Here is a 24,589-nt window from a genome sequence, read left to right on the forward strand (position 1 = left end):
CACAATAGGATAAATGCTAGAATAGAAATATGTACAAGGTGGTATGAGGACACAAAGGAAATGGTGATTAATTTCCCAGTGAGAAAGTTGGAAGGAGAGTGGTATTGGAGTTGAGTGTGAAGAATGCAGAGAAGTTTACCAAGTAGAGGAAACAGAGGCTGGAGGTAGTTCAGGCAGAAGGGAATGATGTGCCAGAAATGGAGGCCACAAAAATGTAGGACATTCAGGGAAGTTGAATGAGGCTGGACAGCAAGGGGCAGAGGAGCAAGTGGCTGGAAATAGGTCTAGTAAGGGAAGTTATAACCAGATTTTCCAAGACTAAGCTTGGAAGAAAGAACTTTACTGTGTGCAGTCAGTGGGTAATTACTACCACGGAGTGAGGTGGACAGATCTGTGTGGTTGATATATAACCTAATGACAGCATGGAGATTGGTGGGAGGGGGAGAAGGCTGAAGAAGAGCGTCCAGTTGGGGAATCATTGCAAAAATGATGATGTGTAAGCCACAGCGTTGGAATGAGAATGGGAAGATCAGGGGTCTAAGTTATTTAGGAGATAGAATCATTAAAACTTGGGGACTGAGCTGGGTTCGAGAGATAAAGGCAAGGATTTCTCCCATTGGCATTGAGTCCTAGTGCCTAAGGTAAACAGGAGACAGAAGATAAGAAGTCAGTTTGCAGCTGGGGGAGGTGCTGAGTATTAAAGTTAGCATAACCGATGACCACGTGGGGCCTGTAGCCTAGGGAGGGATTAGAAATACTGATTTTTTTTTTTTTTCAATAAACGGGGCAAGCGTGCATGATGTGTAAGACCTGGTTCTGTACAGTTTGGGGAAAGGAGAAGTGAACGTCCTTTGTATTTTTATTTATTTTTTGACATTTCAGAATGCCTACATCCTGTTAGGAGGTTTCCCATGTGTTGTATTTTTGCATCCTCAGAAATGCCTTGTGAGATTAAATTATCCCCATTTTTCCAAATAAGAAATTTGAGGCTCCAGCAGGTGAAGTAACCTGTACATGGTCATGTGACCAGGGAGCTGCCCAGCTAGGAAGTAACCAGAGATTTTGCTGTGCCCCAAGTTCATGTTCTTTCCTCTCCCCATAACATTCTCTGAAGTTCTGTGTCCTTGAGGAGCTTACACTGTGGTTGGAGAAACAGAACATAAGGAAACTCATCATGACAATATGGGGAAATGAAAGGGGCACGTACAGTGTGTGCCTTGGGTGTACAACAGATGGGGAACTTTGTTCTGGTGCAGAGGAGAAATGAGTGGCAACCAGGGAGAGGGCCAGTGAAGCCTTAACCAGAGGTAAGGGTGGGTATTTAAGCCGGGCCTGGGACATGGAATTTGCCAGGTTGGATGGGGGTGGAGACAGTTCTTAAAGGTCATCGCAGAGCTTGGCTGCTAGACTTATAAAACTCATCTGTGGGCCAAGGCAGAAGCAGATTAGAGTTAGAAGGTGGGTAAAGGACCAAGGAAAGATAGGGGCAGGTAGTTACTAGGGGGACACAGGGCCGGCGTCGGAAGGCAGGCACCCACAAGGTCACTTCACCGTAGAGAGAGTGAACGGGCCTCTGTGGCCTTCTGAAGCTCCAGTGGGAGAGGTTTCCTGAGTCTGGCCAAGGGAGGCGATGGCAGGAAGGGGGTGAGAACCTGAAGCTCCTGGTGGTCTGAAAAGGGAGGGAGGTGTCTGGGCTGGGAGTGGGGAAGCAAAGCGGGAGCAGCAGGGGTTTCGGCTACTTGAATCCATTGTCGGGTACTCGCTCTCCCTCCTGCTCTGTGGAAAGGCGGGATGCAGAGGAAGGAGCCTGTGGCTTGGTTGGCCCGCCTTTGTTCTGAGCCCTGACTCGTGGTCTTGGTACGAGGTCAGAGCCCTGGAAATTAGGCCCCAAGGAGGGGCGGGTGGCCAGCAGGAGCGTTGGGGTGATGAGCTATCGGCAGCAGTCCAGTGTCGCTGGCTCTTCCCCCTGACACACCATCGCTCCCCATGTAAAGCCTCAGACTCTGCCGGCTGAGGCCCGATTTGGCCGTCGGACCCCACAGCTCCTGGATACAGTGCTTCCTGCCCTTCTGAGGGGCCCTTGGCTTCAGGCTCAGTGGAGGGGCGTGAAGTTGGTTGTACCCAGGGACCTCAGGAGAAGGTCCCTGCAATGCCCCGCGGGGACAGAGGGCTGATTGTGGCAGGTGGCCTGGCTCCCCAGCAGCTCCTGTCACTCGCAGCCGCCCAGAGGGCAGGAAGGTAGGTTCTGAGAAAGGCTGGGAGCAAAGGGCAGCGAGCTTAGGTAGTGGGCAGCGAGCTTAGGTAGTAGGCAGCTGCATCAGTCTAACTGCTCTTCTAAAATTAATGGGGCCTTTTATCGCTGAAGAACACCTTTAAGCACTCGTGTGATTTGGGAACAAAGATGCAGGTCGGGGGAGAGCTGGGCTCCCCTTGAAACACAGTCCCCCATTTGGTAAAGCAATCTCTCCCTTTCTTTCTTTCTCTCCTACCTGCAGATCAACGGATTACGGCGCCACCTATGAAAAGCTCAATGACAAAGTGGGCTTGAAGACTGTCCTCAGTTACCTCTACGTCAATCCCACCAACAAAAGGAAGGTGAGAGGGGGTGGTCAATGGGTCCTGGACATTCGCTGCGGAGTGGCAGGGCTTCCAAGGCCTAGGAGTTAAGGAAAAAAACCAGTAGCCGTGGAGTCACTTACAGAATGCCTATTTTATATGCCAAGAACACCACAGACATTGTAATTCTAACAACTGCCTAGTAGCAATAATAATAACAACACGATAACAATAATAAAACTATATAACCACGTAAGGGGTTCCTCTCAGCCAAGGATGGCGGTGTGTGCTTCACACACCTTAGCTCATTTATCCTCACAGTGAATCTCTGGGGTAGAAATGACTACTGTCCCCATTTTACAGACAAAGAAACTGAAGCTCAGGGAGATTAAGTAACTGTCTAGCCTAATGCCAGACAGTAACAGATAACATGGTGAGCAACAGACCTGGGATTTGAAAATGGGTCTGCTTGACTCCAGAGCCGAGTCCTCCTATAGCCTCCTTTTTGCTGCTCTGTTTTCAGAGAGCTCCTTGTAAAGAGGGAGTCGGTTTCCTCCAAGGGAAGGATAGGCAGCCCCTGGATTCTTCCACTTGCTCCAGAGCTCCTTCTGAGGCCCAGGGGAGCACACTGGCTCTGCTGGCCTCTTCTTTTCTGTCTTTCCTCTTCACTTAGCAGCCAGGACATGGGTGAAATCATATAAGGTCAGACTTTGGTCACTGAGACCTCCGGGGAGGAGGGGGCCTGGGATGATGGATGGTTTTAGAAAGTAAATGCTGTGTCCCAAAGGGTTGTCATTTCCCCATTTTTCCATATTGTTATTTGAATTACTGAATGTTAGAGCTGGAAGGGATCATAGATTTCGTCGATACAAGCAGTTATTTGTAGTTTCTGAACTGCAGTCTTCTGCCAATGTGATTAAAGCTCTAGAGCTCCCCTCTGGACACATGCCCCCCAAATTCTGCAAACAATTTTTAGGTGTTTAGGAACACCTTGAATCCCCCCTCTGGACCCAAGATGTCCACGGAGTCTTGGTTGAGAATCTTTCATCTATACCAATAGTCTCAATTCCCAGATGAGGAAACTGAAGCCAGAAAAGGCTCCAAAGCCAGGTACGGAATGGAGCCAGTTAGAGCTCAGGACTCCTGATGCTCAGTGTAGGTTTCTTGGCTTCAGCCCAGGCTCTGCTCCTTTTCCTCCCGTATAGTCACAGCCCCGTGCTTGAAAACTCATGGTCTAGTCCTGACCGGGGAGGTTGAGGCAGTTACTTCGTGGCCTTGAATTGAAGCCACGTCCATGATGGACACATGAATCAAGTCAGCCATGATCTATCTCCACTCTTCCTCTGCCTTCTCCCTTCATTAGGAAGGAAGCTGAAGCCCACAGAGGACAGATGTCCCACCCATGTCACTCAGCTGGTCAGCGGCAGGATGGGCAGTTGGTTTTTAACTCCCAGTGACTTGGGGTCAGGTGGAATCATAGGGGGTGTCTGCACTCTGGGAGAAGCAAGAAGGGGGTATTTGACACATGGCAGATGTCCTTTAGCACTGATCTCTGACCTATGTCTGGACCACAGCAGAATTAATCACATCTTCATGTAGGTGATAGATCAGCTGTCTTCATGAGGATTTTCCCAAGGGACACATGAAGGGTCACACCTGTTGGCATCCATTCTGGTAGTCATCTGTCATGTATGTTTCCCATCGGACTCCTACTCATAACATCTCTTTCAGTCTTTTTTCCATTTTTCTCCACTCCTGACTGTTTTATCTCTTCTTAGTATGATCTAGAGGTGCTCAGTAGTGTGGGAGACAAAGGGCAGGGTAAGGCAGATCCTCAGGGTTAGAAGGATCATAAAGCCGGGATTTGGAGCCCACTGGTGCAGAAGTGCACCTCCATTTCTCCTTCCCAGAGGTGACGTTCAGACCATGGGCTCTCTGGAGCACTTCCTCACAGGAATCATTGCCCAGTTGACAAAAGTGAGGCTGTTTTGCATGTCTTTTCAGAGAAACACCACCAAGACACAGTTAAATCCCACCTTAAGAGGCACTGCCGCCCAGAAGGTTAAAAGTGCAGACATTTTCTTCACTCAGATAGGGAACAGACAAAAGATAGACTAATATCATGGATTTGTTTATTTATTTATTTTGGAAATACCAATAGACATTCATTTCATAAGGAGACTGTGTGCTCCTGAAGGACTTTCTGAGTCATCCGAGGAGAGATGAAATTAGATTCTGTTTCATTTGGTGTCTTTGATTGTACTCTGAGCCTTGGGGTGCTGATGGTGCACAAATATTCTACCTCGTGACTTTCTCTTAACTAGAATATTCAAGTTCACTAGACTGTGCTTCTCAAGCCGCTCAGGCAAACTGACAGTTAGATGGAAATGAAAACACTCTTATTTGTTTCTTTATTGGTCTGGTACTCTGGGCCATTATGACCTTGTAATGAAACTGTTTTGGTTTTTTTTACGTGTCCTGCTTACGTGTCTTGGAGTTTAAAGCTTTGGTCACCTGGATTCTCATCTGAGCTTGAATTAAGCAGGATTCTTTTGATTCTCAAAGCATTCAAATGATCGGTAGCTGCCCATGTTCATCAACCAGCTAATGGAAGTAGTCTGCAGCAGATTTTTTAGTTAATCTTGTCGAAACACTTGCTTTTCACCTCACGAGTTACTTATGTAACAGGTGGCTACTGCTTCCCTTGGAGGCTATGAGTACATCAGAGTTCTGTCACCCTTAGCCAAACAGTAGAGTGTGCTTGTATTTATATAGTTGTTCCCAAAGCTAATTGTTGATGTCTTAACACTTTTTTGACAACATAAAATCTCCAAATGTAGATAGCTAATAAGCTATTAGGTTGAAAGTAGAAGTGGTTAACATGTGTACGGTCTCCTACTAGTAATAACCTTAGTTAGCGTTAACTATGCTTAGATTCCTTTTAGAAGCTGTATCTATATAATTGCCAGTCGTCCCAGGCACTTTAGAAGGCAGGCAAGATAAGGAAATAGCCTCTATGTAAATCACACCAAGCTTGTTTTACTTATAAATGGTGAGTCTGCAACAAGAGGTTGATTTGGGGGACAAATTAGGATACATCTGGCAATGCTGGACTCCCTCAAGGAAGCTGAGATTTAGATTAGTGGTGTCTACTAGTTTTTTTTCCAAATTAGAGTATTGATATGAAGGGCTGGGTGCTACTTGAGTTGAAGTGTTCTAGACCATCCTAAGGTGTGGGGCATCAGCGTTATTTTAATGGCGTTGACCTGCCCCACTTGTATTTGATGTGATTCTGCATCCCTTGCTGTTTGCTTTTCTCTGGCCACTGGCCAGTTAGCCCATTGCCTGGGTGATGTCTGCGTCTGGCACTTTGAACACGAAGAGCACTGCATTAGTTCCCCATGTGGATGTGAGGCTCGCCTCTGGAGGAGGGCTCTCCTCACAGCCTCCCCTTCCCTTTGCAGGAGATAAACGTCCCTGGGTTCCTAGAACTCATGACTGTCAGCTGACTCTGTCCCTAGGCCCATGCAGAATGGCATGTGCCGAGGTCAAGCCTGCATTTACCAGCACTGTGCTTTGTACAAACAGGCTGAAGTCTTTGTGCCTCAACAAGGGAGGGGCTTAGCTTAGACACAGGTAGCTGTTTAAGAGCAAATCTTTGAGTGGATGGAGAAATGCAAGCCTGTTATGGCCTAATTGCTCTGGCTCGAAAACGGCTGACACCTGCAGATTTGGAAAGAGTGTTTTGGAAATGACAGAGAGCAGACAAAAGTCCTGACTTCCAGGGAATGTGATCAAATTACTGCAGGGTAGAGGTGTGTGCGCCTGTGTGGGGATGGAGGAAGGCGGGAGGACCATAAGGGCTGGCGTCAGAAGAGGATAAAGACTTTTTAAAATTGAGCTCCTAATAAGTTCTGGGCACTAGGCTAAGTTCACTTCTATACTCTAAGTTTCACTCTTAATCCCCTGAGCCTGGTAGTTTTGTTCCCATTTGGCAGGTGAAGAAATTGAGCCTCAGGCAGATGAGCCATTTGCTTTCTCTAAAGTAGCTAGACCACCTCTGTCTGACCACCTCTGTCTGAGGTAGTCCATCCACCTCTGTCTGACCACACAGGGCATGCTCTCTACTCTGACCTGCCTCAGCTCAGCTGCCCCTGCCACAGGTAAAAAGACCAGGTGAGTGCATTCATGTCTCTATTCGTAGTAACTCTGTTGCCTGGGGTTTTCTGCCCATTACTGTTAGAGGATTAGCAGTTTTTTGGAGGAGGAGAGGAGTGTTAGATCCTCCTTTCCTAACTGATTTACCAAGGAGAAGGATAATTACTTCCAGGCTACCCTGCAGAAATACAGTGGGAATTACCAGTCAGATTTCTCCGATGAGCAGGCTGCCTTTGTCAAGCTGTTAAGAGGTATTGTGTGTGTGGTCAGGTGTTGGTTATTCCCCGTGTCAGTCTCTCAATACAGCGGCATAACCCTGAGCAATCTTTGACACAATGGAAAACCTCTAAGCAAAACAAAACACAGACTCTTAAGATCTTGGACCCCTGCTTTCCTTCACCATGTCTCCTGAGATCGTTGGAGGGGTCAGGGAAAGTCAGCTCTAAGGTAGTACACTTTCAATTCACAGATATTAAAATCTCATACACTAAAGCAAAGCAAAAAAAGAATGTGGAAAGATAATTTTAGGCTATTAAACTATTTGTTAAGTGTCTAGCTCCGAGCAAAGTATTTTGGATGGGAGTTTCCGGCTTTCAGAAATGTGCAGTCTATTTGGGCAGACGAGATGCACACAGAAAACAACTGCTTGCATAGACCTAGGGACTCAATCGCAAATGCAGACAAGGGCCAGGCAGGTAATGTCCATGAGAGATGTTGGCCAGGTGGGGACTGCAGCAACCGCTCTGTAATCTAAGCTCCAGATAGATGACTGTCGCCCTGCGAGAACAAGGGCTCATTACAGCCACACCATCATTGTCATCAGTTCCTGATTTTCTTAACAGATTTTTCTCTGCGTATTTTCATGTGAAACTTATGTATTTTGAAATGTGTTAGACGGGCTAGGGTGTGGAGTTCAGGGTGTGGGGCCCGGCAGGCTGTCCCAAATCTACTTTAATCCTAGTATCCAGTTGGTGTCATGTGCCATGACCTGAGTAGTAAGTAATTCTCCAGGTGAAGAGTTGGTATTTGCAACGTGGTCTTCGGGGCAACAGAATAAGGATAACACTTAGAAGCTGCTCTTGCTGGGGGCCTGCAGTGGTGCTTTTATGATCCGAGTGAGATAAATTAAGCTGAGCATGGCTCGCAGAGACCTCCCTTTGATTCAGAGGAATCACATAGAAGGTTCTGCAATTCAGAGGGACCTTTTGTGTCAGTTCAGAGTAAGACCATTAGAGTAGGAGAAGGCGGCAGACGTCTTCTTTGTGGTCCTGGTTTTCTGCCCCTGGGTGACGGGGTGTTCTTGAGTAAGCCATCTCCCTTGCAGAGCCTCCATTTCCCTATTTGTACAGTGGCAAGGGTGGGTCCTGTACTTTTTGAGGCTCCTTCCAGCCTAGATGGTCTGGATGACCACCATTTGGACTGTGCCTCTCAGAGGGCTACATGGTGGTATGTGCGCAACTGTGGACCTTGGGCTCAATGGATAGCCAGTTGGCTAGTCCTTGGAAGGGGTGGTCCCCAAAGCTCCTGGTTTTATGGCCACACATTGGCCAGATAAGCCCTCCCATTCAGGCCAGCTCTTCTGAAGTCCCAGTTCCTTGTTCAGAAGGTGGGTGGTTCCCTGAAAGCTGCTGTCTCTGCTGGTGGAACTCAGAACTGCAGCATCTTCCGTGGCACAATTGAGGGGTTCCCTCAGCATGAGCTGATGCAGCTTCCCAAGAGCATCACTGTGCTCACCCAGGCGTGCACAGCCCTCCTCCAGCAGGAAGGGGAGCTAGAGATGCTATCTGCATCTGTTCTGGCAACCCGGGGGTGAGGACACCAAGTATCACAGTAGCAGGCAAGGGACCAGCTCTGCTGCATCACACTTCTTCCTTCATGGCCACCTACTTCCTACAGCCTCAACCAGGCACCTCATCTCTGTGGACCCTGCTTTCTTCCTTCAGAAAATGTGCACAATAAGCTATATTTAAAGAGCAAGTAAGAGAAATCCCTCTTAGCGCTAATATTCATTTCTGTTTCCAAGGTAACAAGTGTTTATGAAAATAATAAGAATGACAATAGGGCTTCCCTGGTGGCGCAGTGGTTGAGAGTCCGCCTGCCGATGCAGGGGACACGCGTTCGTGCCCCGGTCCGGGAAGATCCCACATGCTGCAGGGCGGCTGGGCCCGTGAGCCATGGCCGCTGGGCCTGCGCATCCGGGACCTGTGCTCCGCAACGGGAGAGGCCACAACAGTGAGAGGCCCGCATACCTCAAAAAAAAAAAAAAAAGAATGACAATAATAATGGTGAGGAGGGGGAGGGGCAGCAGCTAGCAGTTGTTGAGAATTTTTACTATGTGCCAAAAATTATTCTAAATGCTTTATGTGAATTAACTCATTGAATACTTCACCAGCAACTCTACGATGTGGGTGCTATCATTAGTCCATTTGCAGATGATGAAGGTTTGGCACTGAGAGGTCCGTCGACCTGCTCAAATTTCGTTGCTGATGGTCACTTACCTTGGTCTAACGTGCTCGTGTAACTCACTTTCACTCATATTTAATTCTTAGACTCACCACGTGTTGGGGATAAAAGGGCCCTCAGACACTGTCTAGGCAGGCCCTCATTTAACAGAAGAGACCACCTGTGGGCTTGCCCGAGGTCATGAAGTTATTTGCAGCAGAGCCAGTGCTGGAACTGGGTCTGCTGACTCCTAGTGCAGTGTTCTCTGTTCAGCCCATGGGCTGTTGACAGCTGGAGCACACAGATCTGGTGGAGAACCCGGACTGGGGACCGGGGTGGGTGCAGGTAGGGAACAGTTGGGAATATGTACTCCCTGCCCATCTCAGTGAGCGTGTATTATAAGCTGTAGGCTTCATACAAACATCCATAGCTTCTCATCTCTCTGGTCTCAAAGCCTGAGCAGTATTGCGGCTGGAATCCCATTTCAGATGAACCTGGATGAGAAATCAAGGGTCTGGAATCCAAACTGCCTTGAGCACATTGGAAGCACAGAATGGTTGAGTAGCGTGCCCAAGGCAAATGGCTATCAAAGAAGTGAGACTAGGTCCCCTGGGGCAGAGTGTCAGGGAAAGAATCAGGATTTCTGGTTTAGATCTTTCTCTTCATTAGCTGTTGGGCTTTGGAAAAGTCATTTAACTTGTCTGAGCCTCCGTTTCTCAAGCTGTAAAGTGGGGATAAAAGACCGTTTACCTATCCCCTCTTTCTGGGACCATAATTAGGATAAAATGAGAAACGTCATATTTTTTTGCAGGAAACCAGCTACAGAAAGGGACCCCTCATATGGAGCTGCCCTCAGGACCACACCCTGGAATCCAGGGACCCTGCAGGCCATCCACAGGGCTGCTGGGCCTCCCCTGCTGGGCTCCCTGCTTCTTAGCTTCCTTGAGGAGGATGTAGACCCCAGAACCCTGGGTTTTTAAGAGTCTCACATCCTGCCCCGTCTAGGAGGCGTGCTGCCACCTGCATTTTTCCAGTCGTCTTCCCTCTCTTTTAAAACCAAACCTGCTGACTGCCTGAGAGAGATTGATTATTCTGCTGATGGAGAGAAATGGTCCCACTCTTGTTAATTCACAAACACCTCGTTTTTCTTGCCTCATAAATTAACAGTTACCGAGAGGCTAGAGCAGTCTTTCGGAAGTTGAGTTTAGGGGGAAATGTGTGAGAGGAAGGAGTGAAAAAAAGGAAAAGAACAGAACTTGGACCAAACCGTCTTCATTTACTGATTCCAAGTTCAAACCTTTTTCTTCTTGGTATGTTCAGAAAAAGAACCAGAAAGGAAACCCCCCGAAAGTGAAAGTATCTGACTTCTTCAGGGCCTGAGAAATCAGAACAAAGGAAAGTTAAGAAGTCGGAAGAGAGGTGGATCAATGAAGGGGCAGACACTGGTTTACAAGTTTCCATTTGCCTTTGCAAGTGTGCCCCAGTGATGGAGTGGATACGAAGTGTGGTTCAATTCAAACTAATCACTTAAAGGAAAGGAATCTAGAGTAATTCTTGGAAATTCACTCTTTAGTCACAAAGTCCCTTTCTCGGCAAATATATGCATGTGGTCCCCTGTATAAATTGCTGCCGTGTGCTCTAGCCAAGAATTTATTTAAAGGCTCATTAAAATGATCACTAGTTTTTTTTATTTTGCATTTTATTTGAAAATGGGAAGAATATAAACCTATAGCCTGGCTTCTCTCCAAAGTGCCCTTTGGGGTTTGCATTGAGTATATCATATTTTTTTAAAATAATGATATGATTTGCAGTAAGATTATCCAGGCACTTAAGAGAAATAATAAGAATTAGCTCTTTACTGTACTTCTTCATGATTTATGTTTGCCTAACCTATTTATTTTAATTTTATTTTTCTTGGTTTGGGGTTTTATATACACACACACACATGCATCTGTGTGTGTCTAGAAGATGTTCAACAAAGAGCATTGTGCAAACGTTAGAAATAACTGAAAGAGTTAATACTGCACCAGGCTTGAAGAAAGAAGCTGTCCTGTGGCATAATCAGAGCCAGTGAAAGATAGAGGCAAAAATTGGGTAGACTTTGGAAGAAATCTTGCGATTTGGAGAAGGAGGGAATAGAAATGACAAGCTCAATAGGAGAATGAGGGTTTGGAGGTCTTAATAGGCGTATTGCGTTTAGCAGCAGCAAGTCGAGAGAGAGATGGGTGGGCTATATACTGTAGACCCGTCGAGGCTCAGGGATGGAGTTACGACTCAGTGCAGAGGGCATGGGGAGCCGTAGCAGGCTTCTGAGCTAGGGGCTGATAGCGTGAGAGCTGCGTATGAGAAAGGCTGACTGACGAGAGCCCCTTGGACCAATGAGGTGCCTGGAGCAGGCATCCTGTTCCATCTCTTCTCCCTGCCCTGCCCTCACCAGACCTTCTGGGTGTGTTTTCTGAGCATCACAGGCCAGAGCAATTTTTGCAAAGAGCCTGGGAAGCCAGAGCGATACGTTCTTCCTAATATTCTGACGCACAAGTTATACAGCAGATGGATCTCACTGCCCCTGAAGCAGAGATATTTGTCACAAAAACCACCACCACCAGTGAAAGAAGCAACTATTTTTTTCTTCCTTGGTGAGCTCAACCAAGCAGAGAGATTGCTACTGCCACGCACGCCTCGCCCCCAGCCGGTCCCCGCATTACCAGCCCAAGGTCAGAATGACAGACGTCAGCGCTCAGCACACGCTCTGCTGCTGAGCATGTCCGGGTAATGAGGGGCGAGCATCCTGGGATCCTCGGGCCGCCAAATGGCTCGAGGGCAGGTTTGGAGCAAGCAAGTCCCGGTCCCTGCAGCCATGCAGAGTGAGTGACAAATGGGGGCCCAGCTTGGTGCTGGCAGCCCCATGCGGAGGGTCCCCGGGGACAGGAGCGGACAGACAGCCCTGTCCCTCTGCAGCCCGAGTCTCACCCTGAGCAATGGCCGGGCTGTCTTATGATGACCAGACGGAGGAAAGAAATGAACCAGAGAGGATGGAGGTACAAGAAATGTATGTGACTATCTCTCAGCTGCCAGAGATGGGAAAGAGTGCGGTTCAGTTTAGAAAGTTTCCCGCTGTTCCTGGTTCCTCGGTGGTGCCCAGCGAGGAGTGATGATGAGGAGGGAAGGGCTTCACAGCACACCCCGCGCCTGGCTGTGTGACCTTGGATGTACAGTTTACCTTCTCTAAGCCTTAGCTTTCTCATCTGTAAGTGGGGCTCACAATGGGATTTAAAAAAGCAAATTTAAGAATGAAATAACATAATGTATATAGAGCGCACAGGGTAGGGGTTCAACAGTGTGACCCCAGTTCCATGGACCTCTCTTTGGCTTCCCCTCTGCTCAGCAATGCCTCCCAGTTCCCAGGTAGCCCATTTCTAATAGCCGACTTTTTCATCCTGGGAAAAGGAATCTACCCCTTCCTCAAACCAGCATTAGGCAAAGTCTGTTCAACTTCCAAAACAACAAAAGAATTGTCCTCTCTCTATCCCTTCCTTTTCTCCCCCTATCCAGCCACCTGCCTTGTGTGCCTTCTCACCGATCCATTGATTGCTTCTATCTCACTTAATGGACAATACATTAAAAGTGATGGTTGCCAGCCCTGGGTAGTATGTGCAGAGCCAGTTTCCTCCCATTATCACCCAAGCCCCATTAGGCACGTAGAATTGCTGGAACAGGGCTTCGCATCCGGGTCTGCCCGGCTCCAGAGCCCCAGGGAGCCCTCCGGCATTGTAACCCCACGAAACGCCCCCTCCATCTGTGCAGATGCACACCTGGATTCATTGCTCCGTCTTGGTGGTGTACAGATGATCTGTCTCGAAAGCGCACGTCTGGGGAGCTCGTTGCTGTTGGGTGGGTGCTCTGCGCCAGGCCCAGGAAGCACACAGGCGCTTCAGGCTTGGACCCTGCACTGGCAGAGGTGGTACTTAAGTGGGACTTTCATTTGGGGCTGAGAGCTGGGAGAGAAGCAGTTTCCCCAAGACCTCAGAGACTGTAGTTATGACAGCAACTGCTAGACGAGACATCAGGACCGGGGACTAGGTCCAGCACGAGTGTTAGAAAGTAAGAAATTTGTTGAGCACTTACTGTGTGCCATGCTCATGGTTTTACATGAACACTTTCCTTACAAAAATATATAAAGTTAGGGACTTCCCTGGCGGTCCAGTGGTTAATAAGACTTCGCCCTCCAATGCAGGGGGTGTGGGTTCGGTCCCTGGTCAGGGAGTTAAGATCCCACATGCCTCGGGGCCAAAAAAACAAAACATAAAACAAAAGTCATATTGTAGCAAATTCAATAAAGGCTTTAAAATATACACATATATAAAGTAAATACTGTTATGTTGTGAGAACGTTAGGGAGACGAGAGAGTGAGATTGATTGCGGGCACTCATGGGGGGGAGAAAAAGAGAGAGAACGCATCAAAGCAAAGAGACAGAGGTCTCCGAGCTACGGAGATGCCAGGCCAGGCTTCAGACCCAGGTTGCCCAAATTGGAAACATAAGCTTTTAGTATGCTGTCATATTGGCCTCCCTCGGCTGGTGACCTTCTGGAAACCGCTCTTTATATATCTAAAAAAGGAGTGTAGATATGCAGGGGGATGTGTTTCCTTCAGTCCAACAATGCCGTGGTCCTGTGCTGAGAAGTTGTGGAAGATGTTCACTGTGGAGAGGAGAAGTCAGAGGAACACAGAGGTGCCGAGTTTCCTTCAATATCGGACAGACCGTAGACTAGGGAAGATGGGGTGGTTTGTCGCCTGTGGAAAAGGCCTGAGCATTCAGTAGTTCTCTGGGGTGAGCACCAGCCTCGGCTCTGGCGTTCCCACTCTGGAGCCCCCTAGGGTGGGGCTGGCCGGGTCCCCAGGGGTCTCTTTCCACTTGGGCAAGAAGCCACTTTGTGCAAACCCTGGCTCTACCTCTTAGCAGCTGGTAGCTTGGGAACATTATTAACTTTTTTTTTTTTTTTTTTTTTTTTTTTGCTGTACGCGGGCCTCTCACTGTGGAGCACAGGCTCCAGACGCGCAGGCTCGGCGGCCATGGCTCACGGGCCCAGCCGCTCCGCGGCATGTGGGATCTTCCCAGACTGGGGCGCGAACCCGGATCCCCTGCATCGGCAGGCGGACTCTCAACCACTGCGCCACCAGGGAAGCCCCATTGTTAACTATTTCTAAGCCTCCGTTTCCTTGTCTGTGTCATCAGGATAATGCTAGTACCCATCTCATAGGCTGATAGGAGGATTAAATGAAAAATGCTTGCAAATGGTTGGCCAGTGACTGAGTCCGGGTGTCCGGTTAGTAAATACCATTACTATTACTCTTATCATTGCCCCGATGTCAGGACAGCCGGTGCCTGCAAGCAAGGGGTCATCCCATGTGGAAGCTGCCCGTGTACGCAGCCTGGCTGGGCGCTCAGGCCCTCTCTCTGGCGTCGAGTGATTGGTTTGGAGAGGTGTGGCTCTGGTAGGTGACTTGAAGGTTGTCTGGTTCAAACCTCTCATTAAACTGATGAAGAAACTGAGTTCCTAGGGGGGGACTCTCACTTACTCAAGGTTGCCCGGCCACTTAATGGCAGAACTATGGTTTTGGACATCAGATTTCTGGCTTCAAGCCCAGCACTCTTCCTGTGAAGTGGCTGCACAGTGCAGACAGACCTAGGCAGACGGGTGGCCAAGGACGCTGACAGCTGCGAGCTTTGAGCCTCTTGTTGTCCGTCCGGTAAACCCAGAGTCTCCAGGGCACTGGGACCAGAAGAGGCAAAGTCAATCTTTCAGACCAGGGTGTCTCAGGTGGGGAACTGCCCAAGGGCACACGGCCATGGATAAGGTCCCCAAGGCCATCTTGGACCCAGAGCGGGCAAGGGCAGCAAAATCAGAGGAGAGTCTGAGAAGAGGTTGAATAAAGAGGGAAAAGGTCCAAGTTGGAGAAAGAAGGTGTGCTAAAGTCCAAAGGGTGAGAAAAGGCCCCAAACAGAAAGACCAGCCAGAAGGGAAGATAGCAGGAGGCCAGCCACGGAGTGCATGGCAGGCCTGGGCACGGGGTTCCTGACTGGGACTGTCAGGTTATGGGCAGCCCGTTTTCATAGGGTACCTTTCCCTAGTTGGGGGATGGTAAGAGGAGAGGCACTTGACTGATTAAAACAGTCAGGCCAGGCCAGACAAGAAGGACAGACACAGGAGAAGAGTAGCAGAGAGATAGGATGCAATTATCCAAAGTGGTCGCTGGCCTGAACCTCCAAACTTTAATCATCCTTGGGGGGATGGTGACAGCAGATATATGCATGGAAGGTTTCCTGACGCCGCTCTGGACCTTTGGAGAGGAGTGAGTTGATGTCAGAGCAGAATCTTCGCATGCAGCTTAGCTCTGGAAAGTCGGCTTGGAATAATAAAGTGCTGGCTTCCTGGTCTCAGAGGTCTGGTCTCCAGGCTGGCCTCCCTCCCTCGATCCCAAATCACAGAGCACCAGCATTTGATAGCTCAGAGGAGACCAGCCTCATAGATGCAAGGTTGTAAAAAGTTCTCTCTCAGAGAAGATTTCCTCAACCCTAACAGCTTCGTGACGTGGCTGTCCGGAGAGCCTGTCTTGCCGCAGCTGGACCTCAGACAACTGTAAATGCTTAAATGTACTCCAAGCCATCCTCTCCTCTCGAGCAGCTATAAACATGCTTTCTCTTTAGTCCTCCAGCTGCTTGCATATGAACTCATGCGTGCTGAGTTTACCCTGAAGTTTTGGGGCGGGTACTTGGGGTCTTGGACCATCAGCCTCTGGAAGTGAGGGAGGGAGGGGTAGTGGTGAGGAAGCAGACCCTTACCCCAGCCATCCTCTCAAAAAACGACAGCAGTCAGAATGGGTCATTTATTTTTAGGAATCACCACTTTGATCATGGCACTCCTTACTCGGAAACTTTCACGATCTGCCCAGCGTCCCTGGGAGAAGTCTGTATGTGTTTGTGGTTTAGCACGTGGTTCCGAGCTTACCCGTCCAAGCTTCTCTTTGTCCTTCTCAACAGTATCAGTTCTTTGACCTTGGACACATTTTAAATGCATCAAGAGCCACTGGTCTATTTGGAGGAAAGATAAATTCATCTGTCTAACGAATATGTTGCAGTGTGTCTTGCGTCCTGGACTTTGGCTTTCACGGAGGCATGTCCAGGAGGGTGATAAATGCTCTGGGCCACAGAGGAAGGAGGTGCTGATTCTACCAGGCAGGGCCAGGAGGGCTCACAGTGAACCTAATATTGAAGCCAAGTCAGTGCATCAGGAGGAGTTTACTGAGGACTCTTGGCAGGGGTGGGTTGGGGAGGGTTTTCTGGGCAGAGGAAATAACATGTGTGAAGGCTTAGACATGTGAGAGAGTAAGGTATGTTCAGGAAGCCCCAAGAGCTTTGCAGGGCGTGGGGTGAGAGTACACGTGAGGAGGTGGCAGAGGAGGAAAGAGAGGTGGTAAAGGGCCACATGAGTAAGGGTCTCCTGTTCTGGGCTAGGGTGTTGAGTGTTTTTTTCTTTGTTTGTTTTGTTCTTAGCAGAATATGGAGTGGGGAGTCATTGCACCTTTCTTAGAAAGGTCACTCAGAGAACAGGGTGAAGGATGGTGAAACTGACATCAGAATCCAGTATGACATTGCCTTATTATAAAAATTATTATTATTACTATTTTTTTTTTTTTTTTTGCGGTATGCGGGCCTCTCACCGTTGTGGCCTCTCCCGTTGCGGAGCACAGGCTCCGGACGCGCAGGCTCAGCGGCCATGGCTCACAGGCCCAGCCGCTCCACGGCATGTGGGATCTTCCTGGACCAGGGCACGAACCCGCGTCCCCTGCATCGGCAGGCGGACTCTCAACCACTGCGCCACCAGGGAAGCCCTATTATTATTTTTAAAATGATTTTTTAAAAGATTAGAAGTCACATGAATGCCCAACCATGAGAGGTTTATTAGTCAATTAAAATACATTAGTGTGGTGGAATACTGTGTAGTGATTGAAGATTAGGTTTGTTGATAGTAAAAGCTGTTCATCACATATAAGAAAAAACAAAAACCAGGTTATAGAACCGTATATCTGAAATAAAGCAAGCAGAAACCTAGTGGCTGATATGATGCTCTGGGCAAGGGATGAGAGGACATGGACTCCTGCAGTGGTGGAAGGATGGCGACGAGGGGTGGGCTTTGAGAAGGGGTAGAGAGCTGGAATCAGCTCAACCTAGTGCTTGCTTGCATGTTGGGTTACAAAAGATTTAAGGGTGGTTTTCGGGATTTCAGTTGAGTGGCTGGGTAAATGAGTGGAGGTTGGGGATGTTTGTAAGACATAGATGAACTACAGAGAAAGAACAGATTTGGGACAAAAGATAATCCGTTTGGTAGGGGCATGTTGAGTTTGACAATATCCAGGTATGAAGGCTTTTAGGCAGTTGGATTTATAGGTCTAGATCCTAGGAGACAGGCTTATGCTTAAGAGCACGTATAAGTCTTGGCAAACAAAGGTAAATTCCACAATACAGTATGTTTGCGATTCTTGTTGTTGAACCTAGGATTAAGAGCAAATAAACCCTGTTCGACATCAATTCAGAAAATATTTATTAAAAATTTACTCTGTGGTTAGCACAGTGCCAGGCACAGGGGTCATCAAGATGAACAAGACTTGGTCTCTGACCAGGGAAACATATTAGAATAGAGGTATGTGTCAAATGCTTTGGTAACACAGAGAGGGGAGTGATAAGTTGACCATAAGTGGTTAGTAGGAAGATTTGGAACAGAGGCCACATTTGACTAAACCTTAAAAGATGAGTTAGAGTTTGCAAAGTGGATCGGTGGTTTACACATCGCTGTTGCAGCTGAATTTCGCTTTAGAAATTAAGCATATTCTAGAAAAAGTGGATATTAATTTGAATGCCAGGAAGCTGAATATTAAATTTATTACAGGCATTCACTATAAAATTCAAGTTCCATTCTAAGAGATTGCTGACACTGAATATGTGTTTTGTAAGCCAGTTTAAGTTCTCTCTGTTTGACTGAAAGCTCATGTCACCTTCACTTACTACGAGGCAAAGCAACATTGACTCTCTGAATATGGACGGTGCCTGTGATAAGTTTTCCTCCAGTTCATCCCAGCCAAGTCAAGCTTGGGTTTTGGGTAGACAGCCCTCCACTAAGCTCCAGGCAGATGCCCCAGTCCCCATGCCTGCTTCAATAGGAATGGGCGAATCTCTTCTTTCTCACCTCCAGGGGGTGTATTGAAGGTCACTCAGCAAAGCGGCGGCAGAATCCCACTGCTGCACGCACCTTGCCACACCACTGGGCACTTCCAAATGATGCTTCCCACGTGTTTGACCCCTCTCCTTTGGCAGTGCTTGTGTGTACTCTTCCCTTTAATTACAAGGCACAGCAGTGAGGACCGGTTCACATTTGAGCACCAGTGGGGATGGAAGCCAGCCAAGTGGTAGACACTTGACCTGGTGGAGGGTGACTGATGGGCAGAGTTTGGACTCCAGTCTTAACCCTTTGATTTTGCTGCTGCTTAATGTGTTCTCTGTACCTCCAGGGCCTCCTTTTGGTGCTTTGGGAACCCATTTAACCTCAGCTTGCCTCTTTCTCTACTGTTGTTAGTGCCTTAAATTTTTGACTGGGAAATAAATATGGTGCAGAGACCAAACCTTCTGAAGCTGATATGGCTCTCAGTAGTTGGGAGGTAAGTTTATAACCTGAGACTAGGCTGTGCTTTGACATCTTCCAGTTGAGTGGCCTTTATTGGTCAGGGAGGGATGTTTTTCAGGGAGAAGTGTTATGTGAGATAATTTGCTTTTATGCAGTCCCTACCCCACTCAAAATCTGCTAGCAGGGCTTCCCTGGTGGCGCAGTGGTTGAGAGTCCGCCTGCCGATGCAGGGGACACGGGTTCGCGCCCCGGTCTGGGAAGATCCCACATGCCGCGGAGCGGCTGGGCCTGTGAGCCATGGCCGCTGAGCCTGCGCGTCCGGAGCCTGTGCTCTGCAACGGGAGAGGCCACAACAGTGAGAGGCCCGCGTACCGAAAAAAAAAAAAAAAAATCTGCTAGCGACTGCCCGTTGCCTTCAGGACTCAGGCCAAACTCATGGGATTAACGCTACCCCCTCACCTGCACCAGATGTTTCCTCCTGCCCCATCTAACTTGTACTCTGCTACTCTTGTAGGATTCAGACACTCCACGTTCCCTTTCGCCTGTCCTGGCAGCTCCTGTGCTTGGGCTCATAGTGTCTTCTTGGAATTCTTCTCCCTGTTCCCTTTCTACTTACTTGAATTCTGACCATCTTCAGGGCCCCGTGCGGAGTCATCTCCTGCTAGAGACCTTTACCTGTCAACTCACCCAGTATTTCCTCCCACGTTGACTGGCGTTTTTCACTTTGTGTACCATCTTTTAATGTTTCTGCCTATAGAAATTCGGTTAGATCTTTCAGGGTCTGGACTGAGTTTTCCCATTCTTATACTCATCACAGTGCCTGGTGCAAGGTCTTGCATGCTCTCAGAGCACAGCATTCTCGTGGCTGCCTTGGAGGGAGACCGTAGTGCAGGTGTTGGAGGCATTTCCAGGGTCACTGGATGCCGGCCACCTGTCGATGCTTCTCAGCCTTTCCCTGGGCACGGCGTGTGGAGGGCTAACTGAGCAAGAGGGCTTTTGCTTCAGGTTTTAGCCCAGCTTCCCGGATCTGCTTTTCGGGTCCAGATGGCACCTGAGCTTGACTGCCCCATCCTGGACTCTCCTTCTGCGTTCAGCCTTCTGCTGGCTTCTCCTGTCATTGCAGCGGGACTAATGGCTTCTAGCTGTGATAGCTTATAATCTTTCCCCAGCATCCTCTGTCAGAATCCAGAGCCTAGCACCGTCTGCTGGGGGGTGGGAGATGAGGAAGGGGAGGGGGACATTTGTGGTGGAATTGATCACTCCCTCCCTGGTGCTTTCACAGCATTCTGTGCATCTCCTCTCCTAGTATAAATCTCCCTGCAGCTCAGCCATTCACGTCTCTGTCTCCCCTGCTAAACACTGAATCCCTCAGGGCCAGAACCATGCATTATCTGTCCAGGCTTCCTGGTGCCTAACACAGTGGGTGGCACTGGGTTGACATTCATTTCAACTGAGCTGAAATTAATAAGCCATTACTGAGTGAAAATAACCCAAGAAAGTGCCCAAAGCAGGTGAACCGTCTGAACTCCATCCATCACGTTCCTGCCGCTACTCTTCCGAACTTCCTTAAGGCTGTCCCATTGGGCCCACACGCTGGATGTATAGAGGACATTTTCTGTCCTCTGGGTGGAAGTACCACTGGGAAAGAGGGAGGTCAAGGCAGGCCAAACTGTTTCTGAAGCTCTATGAAGTGACTACCCTCACCAAAACCTACTTAGAAAATTAATTTCCTGGTCGGTTGACACACTGACCCTGTTCCAAAAAGTGCAGAGAGATGCGAGCATAGTTCCACAACACTCGGAGATTAAAAGACCACATTTAAAATTCTTAAATTTGTTTTTATTGAAAAATGAAAAAAGAAATTGGGAGCTGGAATCCTTAATCGCTAGACTTATTGATCTGTTTCATACCAGTTATTCTTTCTGGCTCTCTCCCCCGTGGATCATGTAAAAACGCTGGGCTTTACACAACCCAGGGAAGAGTGGGAACATCTTCAACCTCATTTGGTGACGGTCTTCACTACACTTGGCCCTTGACAAGTGTCCGTCTGGTCCATTCAGCCATGGCTCCCTCCGAAGCCATCTCTACTCCCTCTGTTTTGGACGGCGCCGTGCATACTTTCCTGAGGGTTCTCAAGGCTACTGACTTCATTCACAGGCTATATATATATATATATATATATATATATATATATACAGTCGGTACTCACAGGCTCCCCCGTTTGAGTTTCTGCCACTCCGAATGCTGCTGATCAGGCTAAGAGAGCAACAGCTCTTCTTACTGTTATTGAATAAGACTTTAAGGATTTGGACTTTTCTCTTTTCAACCAGAGCACCAAAACTTAGACAATCTGGCTAACTTTCCTGGACTGGTCTAGGCCTTGGAAAAACAAGCAAAGATGATTTTAGCATTGGCTTCCAAGTATAAGCCTCTTTCTCTTCTTGGTCAGGCTCTGAAACACAGTAACAAAAAAGCTGTGATGTGATTTCCCCTTTGGGGGAAAAGAGAGTCCAGTGCTTGGAAACCAAGCCCTGGCTGCTTGTCTAGGAAGGTTTATGTGGGGAAATGGGACTTAGCTTTTGTTACAGCCTGATGAATCTGGAGCACTGAGAAAGAAGACACAATGTTATGTCTTAATAGGTTATCCTGCTGTGTTAAATTCTCAATAAATCACCCTGCTGCAAGGACAGGGGTTGTCTTTTCTTTTTTAATGATAAAAACATCTTGTATTCATCAGAGAGGCAATGCTGAGATAGGATGAGAATGAAGGAGATCCAACTATAAAAGATCTGGACTGTGAAGGAGAGTCTGACCAATGTGGAGGGAATCTGACCAGTGGAATGGGTTGGAGCATTTCCTGAGGACTTCTAGGAGTCAGATACTATAGTTTTCTAGAGAAACTGTTGAAATATTCTGGAATACTAGAAAATTTCAGGAGTCCAGTGTCTATTGGAGAAACTGAATCTGTGATGAAAAGTCTTCCCACCAGGAAGTCACCAGGCCCAGAAGGCCTCACCAGTGAATTCTTCCAAATGTTTGGGGAAAAAATAACAGGAATCTTAGAGAAATTCTTCAGAGAATAGAAAAAGGCAGAAGTTTTTCCAGCTCATTATGAGGGCAGCGTAACCTGGATACCAAGACCTGAGAATGACATTAAAAGAAATAAAAATTACAGATTAATTCCCCTCATCAACATAGATGCAAACATCCTTAATAAAGTATTAACTAATTTGAACCAGCAAAATATAAAAAGGATAATATATCATACCCAAGTTGGGCTTATTTCAGGAATGCAATGTGACTTTAATATTAAAAATGAAATGTAATTCGGGGCTTCCCTGGTGGCGCAGTGGTTGAGAATCTGCCTGCTAATGTAGGGGACACGGGTTCGAGCCCTGGTCTGGGAAGATCCCACATGCCGCGGCGCAACTAGGCCCGGAGCCACAACTACTGAGCCTTCGTGTCTGGAGCCTGTGCTCCGCAACAAGAGAGGCCGTGATAGTGACAGGCCCGTGCACTGCGATGAAGAGTGGCCCCCACTTGCCACAACTAGAGAAAGCCCTCGCACAGAAACGAAGACCCAACACAGCAAAAATAAATTAATTAATTAATAAACTACCCCCAACATCTTCTTAAAAAAAAAAAAAATGTAATTCACCACAATTACATAATAAAGGAGAAGATCATATGATAATCTCAGTTGATGCAGAACAAATATTTGATAACACTCAGTACTCATTCATATCAATAACTCTTAGCCAACTGGAAAAGAGAACTTCCTTAATGTGATGAAATAAATATACAAAGATTAATATCAAGGATACAATGACCACAAGTGTTGCAAAGACCACAAAACCTGGATCTCCTGGCTTGTGAGACATTTCATTTAAAGTCTCAATCTCCTCTTCTTTTGGAGCATGAATAACCATAACTGTAGATCCCAGAATACTTAGCAAACATCCAGTTTTTCCAAGAAGGTTAAGTCTTTCATTTAGAAAGTATGAAGAAAGAATGGCACTCACTAGGACACTGAGTGCCCCTAACGGAGTCGCTACAGTGGCTGGCGCAAAGGCACACGCAGCAAAGTTGGCCACCTTGCCAGCTCCCGTTGATAGCAGTCCAGCCCTCCACAACCATTCTTTAAGATATGCATGGCCACCTTGGCCTGCTCTCATGGAGCCTTTTCTGGCAAGTCGCAGAAGGCCTTTTTTTCCAAAATGAAACTCCCTCCAATGAAAATGCTGGAACTCATAGCCAATCCCAGACCCATATGAAAGTCATATTTTCCACGGCCCTGGCTCATTTCGTTTGTTACTTTAAAAGTTCCTGTGAATCACATTGATCAAGAACAGAGAAACTGCTGGTGCTGGAGACAGGATGAGGCAGTCTTCAAATAGTTTGAAAACAGGATATCCATGGACACAGCGGCAAATCGGAATCTGCTTGGAAGTGCAGAGAAGTTCCTCCGCGCTATGTGGGGACAACAATGGACACCCAGAAGGATGTTCAACCCCCAAAGCAGCAGCCAATGATATATTTCGCCTCTGGCCGGCCCGCTGCACGCGCGGCCGCTGCCTTCGTCGCCGTCCGGTGGGAAGTGCGAGCGTCTGGGGCTGCAGCCGTGCACGCCTCTTCCTCCATGGGGGAGCGCCCAGGGGAACCTGTCCCGGACGACATTCGGCCCCCACCGCCGCCACCAGGACCAAGGGGCAAGGCCAATATATATATTTTAAAAACCCACAGCAAACATCACACTTAATTGTGAAATTTTGAATGTTTTTCCCCTAAGATTGAGAATTGAATAGGATGCCCACTATCACCTCTTTTATTCAGCATTATAATGGAGGTTCTATCCAGTGGAAAAGACGAGAAAGAAGTCAAATATATAAGGATTGAAGAGACGGAAATGATAACGCAGTTGTCTATGTGGAAATGTAAACAGACCACTAGAATTAATAAGCGAATGTGGCAAGGTCACTGGATACGATATGTATGTGCATGTATATATATATACACACACCATATATCTATATTTTGTATATTTATATAAAATTCTATGTGATGATAAGCAAATAGAAAATAAAAAATATAAAATGGTTCTGGGTATAATAGCATCAAATAATATCTGATAAATATGTAGGTAACAAGGTAATGAATAGAGTAGTACACAACGAGCAAGGCCTTGATACAGAAGACTACGAAACATGGCTGAGAGGGATTAAAGAAGGCCTAAATACGCTGAAAATAAAACCATGTTTATGTGGCTAATTCTCTCCCAAACGCATCTATTAATTCAAAACAGGCCCAGTAAAAATTCTAGTGTACTTTTTCTGTGGAATTTGACAAGCTGATTCTAAAATTTATAGAAAAATGTGATGGACCAAAAGTATATAAGACAATCTTGAAAAAAATAAAATAAGCTGAAGTAATCACACTACCAGATATCAAGACTTCTTTAAAGCTGCAGTAATTAAGACAGTATGGTATTAGCACAAAGATAGAAAAATAGACCAGTGGAATGGAGCCCAGAAGTAAACAGATATATATATATATATATATATTTTATATATATATATATATATATATATAGTTGCTTGATTTATAACAAAAGCAACATTGAAATGGTGTGATACAGAGGGTGTGCTTTTAAAAAAATGTAACTTGGTTTACTGAATATCCTATTATTTTTTAAAAGAAGTTTGTTTAACTCCTATCTTACTTCTACACAAAACCATTCCTGAAGAATTACAGATAT

General features: G+C 47.2%; 1 protein-coding gene across 2 annotated transcripts in view; it reads left to right on the forward strand.

Moving 5' to 3' along the window:
- Window positions 1-24,589, forward strand: part of SORCS3 (sortilin related VPS10 domain containing receptor 3) — a 585,385-nt gene that overhangs the window by 255,504 nt on the left and 305,292 nt on the right. For both annotated transcript variants that reach the window (XM_004265871.4, XM_049696818.1), the window contains exon 3: window positions 2,496-2,595. In XM_004265871.4, the coding sequence (XP_004265919.1) occupies window positions 2,496-2,595 (100 nt within the window). The remainder of the gene's footprint in view (window positions 1-2,495; window positions 2,596-24,589) is intronic.

The sequence above is a fragment of the Orcinus orca genome, chromosome 14 (genome assembly GCF_937001465.1).
Source record: "Orcinus orca chromosome 14, mOrcOrc1.1, whole genome shotgun sequence".
NCBI classification, from domain to species: Eukaryota; Metazoa; Chordata; class Mammalia; order Artiodactyla; family Delphinidae; genus Orcinus; species Orcinus orca.